The sequence below is a fragment of the Entelurus aequoreus genome, linkage group LG12 (assembly GCF_033978785.1).
Source record: "Entelurus aequoreus isolate RoL-2023_Sb linkage group LG12, RoL_Eaeq_v1.1, whole genome shotgun sequence".
Classification (NCBI taxonomy): Eukaryota; Metazoa; Chordata; class Actinopteri; order Syngnathiformes; family Syngnathidae; genus Entelurus; species Entelurus aequoreus.
In genome coordinates, this window is record NC_084742.1 from 20,666,972 (window position 1) to 20,675,452 (window position 8,481).

General features: G+C 40.5%; 1 protein-coding gene across 1 annotated transcript in view; it reads left to right on the forward strand.

The window, feature by feature from the left end:
• Positions 1–4,829, forward strand: part of dnah2 (dynein, axonemal, heavy chain 2) — a 49,272-nt gene extending 44,443 nt beyond the window's left edge. The window contains exons 81-86 of the mRNA XM_062065141.1: positions 361–509; positions 646–760; positions 1,973–2,149; positions 4,257–4,331; positions 4,404–4,554; positions 4,638–4,829. Of these exons, the coding sequence (XP_061921125.1) occupies positions 361–509; positions 646–760; positions 1,973–2,149; positions 4,257–4,331; positions 4,404–4,554; positions 4,638–4,792 (822 nt within the window). The 3' untranslated portion in view covers positions 4,793–4,829. The remainder of the gene's footprint in view (positions 1–360; positions 510–645; positions 761–1,972; positions 2,150–4,256; positions 4,332–4,403; positions 4,555–4,637) is intronic.
• The last annotated feature ends 3,652 nt before the right edge of the window (positions 4,830–8,481 follow it).

Sequence of the window (8,481 nt, forward strand, 5' to 3'; positions counted from 1 at the left end):
CAAACAAAAAAGAAAGAAAAAAAAAAAAGATTTGACTCACTTTTTTGTCTCTAACACAGTTACGTTCTATTCGTAGCAAGACCCATAAGGACAATTTCCTAAGGAAACAAATCTTGGCCTGCTACAGAGCGACGCCCGTAATTTGGTTATGCAACACTTAGAGATGCTTATCAGTGTTATGTGTGCAGAACGTACGCCTTTATGGGCCAGCTGAGTTCTCCATTACTTGGTTGCATAAATTACAACTCCGACGTGGCATAGCACATCTTTTAGTTTCTTTGCAGGAATCTCACCCATGGGGGAATGTATCAAATTCATTGTTGTCTTCAACTGAGTATACCTGTTTTTTACTGTCTCCAGGTGCTGGATCTGTTGGCCGACGTGCGCCAGACAATCCCCGCTGTGATCGACTACGAGGGTGCCAGCTCGCTCTTTTTAGATCCTTCACCGTTGGATGTGGTTCTACTGCAAGAGATCCAGAGATACAACTCCTTGTTGAGCACCATCATGTATGATCTCTGTGTTACGTTGTGTTATTTTGCAGCTGGTATATGTCAAAAAACATTCTGTGTCCAAATATGCAAAATGTGCACGACTGAAGGGGGTAAATGTAGCAGATTAGCATGTTGAATGTTTGTGTGTTAGATCGTCCTTAGTAGAGCTGGAGAAGGGAATCAAAGGCTTGGTGGTAATGTCATCGAGCTTGGAGGAGACCTTCAACTGCATGTACGACGCCCGAGTTCCACCACTTTGGGAGAAGGTGACAGACATGCACGCAGATGCACACTCACACATTTTCTCTACAATAATATCTACATTCCGTGGAGTGCCATCTCCAAGTTGAGGAGGAGATCTTGCCCCATGTGGAGGAGTTCAAGTACCTGGGAGTCTTGTTCACAAGTGAGGGAAGAGTGGATCGTGAGGTCGACAGGCGGATCGGTGCAGCGTCTTCAGTAATGCTGACGCTGTATCGATCCGTTGTGGTGAAGAAGGAGCTGAGCCGGAAGTCAAAGCTCTCAATTTACCGGTCATCTACGTTCCCATCCTCACCTATGGTCATGAGCTTTGGGTTATGACCGAAAGGACAAGATCACGGGTACAAGCGGCTGAAATTAGTTGCCTCCGCCGGGTGGCGGGGCTCTCCCTTAGAGATAGGCTGAGAAGCTCTGTCATCCGGGAGGAGCTCAAAGTAAAGCCGCTGCTCCTCCACATCGAGAGGAGCCAGATGAGGTGGTTCGGGCATCTGGTCAGGATGCCACCCGAACGCCTCCCTAGGGAGGTGTTTAGGGCAAGTCCGACCGGCAGGAGGCCACGGGGAAGACCCAGGACACGTTTGGAAGACTATGTCTCCCGGCTGGCCTGGGAATGCCTCTGGATACCCCCGGAGGAGCTGGACGAAGTGGCTGGGGAGAGGGAAGTCTGGGCTTCTCTGCTTAGGCTGCTGCCCCCACAACCCGACCTCCGATAAGCGGAAGAAAATGGATGGATGGATAAATATGTATACATTTTCTTCTTTTATATCGTATTTCCATCCTTGAAGCTGTTATTAAATGTGTAATTAGTCAACACATTAGCTGGCTTTGAATGCTGCAACAAAGCCAACAACATAATTGTGGTGTAATAAGTAAAATAAAACTTTCATGGCCTGCCCTTTCTGAAAAAGACTCTGAGCTTATTGAGCGCCGGTCAAAGGCTCATTACTGCTGGGTGCGTGTTTGTGTGTGCATTCCTTTTTTTTAAGAGCACTGGACAGCTATTAGGTTTTCTGCCTCCAACTGAGCTTCTTTGTAAGAAAAAAAAAAGGGGGGGAGGTAGTTACTTTTTTCCATGTGCTCTTTCTTTTCTCTTTCACTCTATATGCAATGACAGCCTGAATGTCTTACTTATTCAACCTTGCATGTACACCCTGCAACGCTATCACAGAGCAAACAAAGTTGATTAAAAGTGACTGTGCACGGTTTCTGTCCACCAGGCGTACCCCTCTCTAAAGCTGCTGGCGGCGTGGACCCGCGACCTCTGCCAGCGAGTTCTTCAGTTTTCACGCTGGGCTGAGCAGGCCCAGCCCCCCAACCTGTTCTGGCTGTCGGGCTTTACCTTTCCCAATGGCTTCCTTACTGCCGTGCTGCAGTCAGCCGCTCGGCAACACAAGGTGAGCCAGTGATGCCACACAAGGGTCAGTGTGTCAATGGTTATTGAAAATAAAGAAAATAATTTAAACGGAAAACAGACCAAAACAAATGTTTTTTCATATTCCGACACCAAAGTAAAAACGGGCATAATTACTACGATATCTGCATATCTGCCTGTGACAAAAAAGGATTTGTTTACACACGATGCATCACAATAGCATAGTATTTTTTTCCTCCAGACTAGTCAGCAATCCTGTCTTTAAAATCCAGTTTCGGTGTCGTAAAATAAAACATCTGTCTGTTGTTCCAGTTCTGTTTACTGGGGACTGCATTTTTTGTTATAGGAAATATGAAATTGTTGTTTTTAGATGTAGTTATCGCTTTTCGACAACAAAAAATTATTTTCATTTTTATTTTTTGTATGCTAAAATGAAATTCAAATAAAGTAGTCCTTTTTTTGTTGATCAATTTCCATTCACGAAATAAAATTTAATTACCAAAACATACACTGGCACACAAGTATCATCATAATAGTTACATGTATAACCTGAAAGCTCTAAATACAGCCATGCTTTTTTTTTGTGCCTAAACCGCAACAATAGGACAGTAATTGGAAGCAGGCAATAATTGGAGAGAGGGTGTTATTTCCAAAATGTGAAGAGTGTATGTATGTGTGTGTGTGTGTATATATATATATATATATATACCGTAATTTCCGGACTATAAGCCGCACCTGACTATAAGCCGCAGGGTTTTGATGTGTAATTACCGTAGTATATAGGGGTTCCTGCTACCACGGAGGGGATTGTCGGGACAGAGATGACTGTTTGGGAACGCAAAGCGTCCCATTTATTAACAATAAATCTTTCAATCATTCAATCAAACTTTCACATCTTTGACATGGTGAACAGCATTCGTGCAGAGTACAAATAATACAACGGTGCAAAGTAATACAAAGTGCTCACCTGTACGTTATCAAAATAACCAGCCTACCGGTATATGAAAAGTCAGTCTTTAATCATTGTGTCATCGTCTTCCTCCTGCGTACTAAAACCACCGAAATCCTCTTCGTCGGTGTCGGAGAAGAACAGGCCGTAAATAAGCCGCACCCGTGTATAAGCCGCAGGGACCAGAACGAGGGGAAAAAGTAGCGGCTTATAGTCCGGAAATTACGGTATATATATATATATATATATATATATATATATATATATATATATTAGGGCTGCAACAACTAATCGATTAAATCGATTAAAATCGATTATAAAAATAGTTGGCGATTAATTCAGTCATCGATTCGTTGGATCTATGCTATGCGCATGCGCAGAGGCAATTTTTTTTTTGTGTGTTTTTTTTATAAACCTTTATTTATAAACTGCAACATTTACAAACAGCTGAGAAACAATAATCAAAATAAGTATGGTGCCAGTATGCTGTTTTTTTTTCAATAAAATACTGGAAAGGATAGAAATGTAGTTTGTCTCTTTTATCCGATTATTATCGACAGATTAATCGATTATCAAATTAGTTGTTAGTTGCAGCCCTACTCTTTTGGTGCTGTCTGCCTTGTTGCTCTGTCAGTCGCAAATGAGAACGGCATTCTCGTATGACGTCATCACAGAAGTCTCGCAAGATTAGAGCAACCATATTTTGTATCAGAGCTAGAATCGGTTAGTACTGATTAGAATTTACCTAACATTAAAGAATGTAGGATTTACAATGTTAATAACTATGAATGATAAAACACTGAACATTTGAACGTCGCTCTTTTCTCTGACAACCTCCTCGATCAACATCTTTTGAAATCAAGCAAAACGTAACAAAAATGCAACACGACAAAATATAAAGGATAAAAAAAACACCTACAATCTGATATAATATCACTTTGCTGCAGCTCGATAAAGCCTTTGGATGCTGACCAATTATACTTAAGATGCAGCTACTGCCACTGCGTGGAGTTATACATCAGGCGGTTGCCTACAGCCATGGACAATGTTTTATTGCCTGCATCTAAAGAAAGAACTCTGTGGTTATTTGCTTTAATCGACAACGCACCCAGTGACTACACCTGGCAGGTAACTAAAAGAGGATTTTTGGTGTATTTTTGTAAACCTCACCTATCTGCAGGTATCAGTTGACACACTCTCCTGGGACTTTACAGTGTGCAATGTGGACGAGAGTCAAATCCAAAACCCACCAAAGGTGACTTCTTACTAGCCACACATTCTCATTTGTTTGCTAGCAATATTTAAATATCACATTGGCTGCCTCCAGGATGGAGTGTATGTGCGAGGTTTGCACCTGGAGGGGGCCGCCTGGGACAAAAAGGCGGTGTGTCTGGTGGAGGCCGAGCCCATGCAGATGGTGTGTCCCATTCCCGCCATCAACTTCAAGCCTGTGGAGAACCGCAAGAAGATGGCCAAGAGTGAGAGCCATGTTTTAGCTTTCAGTTAACTTTGCGATTGACATTCACTTTAACCTAGTGTGCCTCTCCCTTCTCGTTTGCAGACATTTACCTGTGTCCTTGCTACTACTTCCCTGTACGTTCAGGCGGGGCGGGCAGAGCTTCCTTTGTGATCGCCGTGGAACTGAAATCTGGCGCCGTCAATCCGGATCACTGGATCAAGAGAGGAGCAGCTCTCCTCATGAGTCTGGACAACTGACAGACTCACACGCTTATCCACACGTTTGTATTTTTTTTACAAAACTCTTAATCCCTCACACACAAACAGTGAGCACCGGCTAATCAAGGTGAGAGAGCTTCTATTTTCATGCAAATTCCTGTGCAAGCTGGAAAAGCAGAAAAAAAAGGACGGAGGCGGGAGGAATGAACCTATTCAAACAAATGAATTTTAATGAAGCCTCGCAGAAAAGACACAATCTTTCAGACCCCGGATGTCCCTGCTGCTAAGGGAGGGAGAGAAGAAAAACAAGAAGTGAGTAGGGAGGAAGAATGGTACGGTATAGAGAACGAGGGGTGTGAGGGGGCAGGGGTGAGTTCAAGGTCGTATTCATACTTAAGGATTGTTCCCTGAAAGCCCAAACAGACTTCCTCCAGCTTTAGAGGCTCTTTATCAGAGACCACTCTGTCTTTGTGGAGACAATGGTGGTCTCCTTGTTTGTGACTGGGAGGTAGAAGAGCGGCGGAATCCGCATTTAAATTTGCTTCTTTGCAGGCTGTCTTGTGGTTTGATGCATACAAGCTTTATTTGGGGGAAGAAGAAGGGGGAGAAGATGCTATAGGAATTATTTTGTGGTGTTTGTTTTGAGCTCTGAATGAAAAAAAAACACAGGAATACACATTGCTTTCATTAAGAAGCTGCTCCTACAGAAGCCCGTGCAGGACATGCTCATGACCATAAGTATTGGGACACCTGGGCTTCAGTAGGCATCTGTGCAATTCCTCCACACCAAAATAATCCAAGCATGCATGGACTTTAGTCAAAGTGTTTCTTCAAAGTTGGGAGTGTTCACAATATTGAAGACAAAAATTAAGAAAAGCTGATCTGGTCAAGTTTGACATTCTAATTGATTTATTGTTCAGTTAAGTATTTGCATGAATTTACCTCTTAATTGGATGAGTTTTGTCCGACGAACTGTGTCCAAAATAACATGTCTTCCAGGGTATGGACAGTCGTACAATGTTTTAATAGTGGACTTTTTAACCAGCTGAGAAGTAACAAAGAGGATAATAATTGCATAAAGATGTCAAAAAATTCCTGGTATGTTTTTTTCCCCCCATTTAGACAGCCCTCGCAATACATCTGCTAACATGTATGATCAGCCAACAAACAAAATTGAGTTGTAAGAATGATCTTTATTTCTTTAGTCAAAATGTTCATGTGCTTGCACTTAAAGGGAACCTAAGATGATTCTAATGTACATTTAACACATTTCCTGGTCTTATTGGATATGCTTTGCTGTCAATTTTCATTCAGTGCCACATTTATAACCTACTTAGTGAATATGTATCTGAGCAATATTTAATAGTATTACAAGAATTTTGCCTGTTATTCACAATCCCAAAAACAGGAACTCATGTTTCTTTTTTTCTGCATCTATCTGTAATACGTGACAAGTACAGGGTGCTATAAATGCAACTAATGGGAATACACTATTCCACCCATGATACCCATCAAAAAACTGCCAACAATACTCCATTTACATCTTGTGAGCTAAATATTACCCAAGTATTAGCGATATTTTGTTATAAGTTCTAAAGCAGGCAAACTACTTTTTAGTGACGTCGTGATCACAGAGAGGTACCTTAGCTCAGTGTTTTCAACCATAGAGGCGGGGTCACGAGCGCCCTTAGAGGGCCGCCCAATAAATATCTGTTTTTCAGCTGTGGTCTGTATGGGCCTCAGCGATACTCAGCTGTAGTACACTTTTCCACCACTTATGGCAGTGATGACAATATCACACAAAGAAGAAGAAGAAGTCTGGAGCTAAAAAATCAGAAGTTTCTTGAGCACAAAAATTATGACTAAAGCAGTGAAGCGGTATTTTCATTTGCACTTTTTTTATTGACAGTTTATTGAAGAAACATATTTTTATTATTTATTATAAATGTAGTAAGAATGTATTTATTTTACAGCTGCATATGTGCATGTAAATGTATTTTTCTAATCTTATGTAGTATATTTGGTTAGAATTCATTTTTGTAATCAGCCAGACCTAAGCCTTGATACTAATCTTTGTGATTAGCACACGGTTTTATATCATTAAATAAGGTTTATCCTGTTAAAGTACTTTCGGTTAGATATAATTATTGAATACAATTAAAATCAAGAGTAAGATTACTAGTGTTAATATTTGAATGGGTCTCGGGCCCCTCTGTAGTGGAAATGTTGGACCTTGCGGTCAAAAAGTTTAAGAACTTTTGCCTAAGGTTGTGACTTACTGAGATGCTGCTGCTGCATCTCCTCTAAATTGGTAAAAGTTCATTCTGGATTACAAATCATGGCTCTAACCAGGACCGTAGAAGGATGTGGCCATAAACCGAAAGGTTGGTCAACTTTGACAACTTCGACTCAGAGATGATCAGAAATACACGAAAAAATGCTTGTTTGCAGCACTGATTTGTTAATTTTTTATTTTTTTTTACCTGCGGCAGGATTATGATGAATTCTTCACCCAAACGTGAAAATATAAACATCCCATTAGGCATCCCACTGAGAGCAGATATTGTACAGTAAGTGATTGTTGTAGTTTGTATTTCTTGTTTAGCACTTCGCAATACTGCTGCATGATGCTTATGCATGATGCACACAAGTGTTGTTAAGAGAAGAGTGAACGTTGTAATAAGTCTGTGAAATTAACCTGCAGCCGTATGCTTAAAATGACCAAAATACATAAATATTACATGTTATTATGAATGTGTCTGTTACTACACTGTTTGTATAAATTGATGATGGAGGTTTTTGCATATTTTTTATAGCGCTTTATAGGCGGAATAGAGTGACTCCCTTTGGCTTCAATGTTAGCTGAGTTTTGCTAGCGTTTATTTACTAGGTAGAATGTATAAAAAAAACAGAAAAGCATGTGTCCTTGTCTTACAAAAAGAAGGTGAATGATAGCCATTTTTGGGGGGGAAAAGTGCAGTTTTCCTTTAGATATAGTAAATAATTACTTTCATAAAAATACTATTCAAATATTTGTGGCAGCAATAGTACACTAAAAGATTATCCAAACTTTTTCCACAGTGGGCCACGAGATGAAAAAACAAAAGAATGTTGGGACCACTTTGATTCATTTTTTACATTAAAGATGCTCCAACCAACTTAATGTACATCAGTTTATGCCAAGCTATTTGAATTAAAAACATTGTGTTCTTAGCGTTTGTTTTACATAGTACGTGACATAACAAATAGTATTATAGCTAATATACCTAGTTAATGGTGAATTCATTTAATTTTCAGAATATGTCGAGGGCCAATAAAAAAACTAGCTGCGTGCCAGAATTTGCTCCCGGGCCCCACTTTGAATACCCCTGGTCTATTAGTACACTACAGTAACGCTCTCACTCATGGTCAACCAGTGCCAACAAAAAAATAGCAGTACATTAGTACAACTCTGTGTGGGACATCAGAAGAAATCAATACACAATAGCAACATGTAAAACACACAATTACAACTCAGCAACCATAAAACATGCTGGGAAGCTCAGGTGCATGTAGAATATGAACTACATTACTCCAACTTTACCCATGTTTGTCATGATCTCTCATCGTTTCTGGTATTTTGTTTTATTTCCTGTCCAGTGCTCTTATTTTTGTTTCCGTTTGCCTTATTTTGCCACTATTTCTCCTGTATTGGTATTGGCTTCTTTCCTTGTCCCTGATTGCCAATC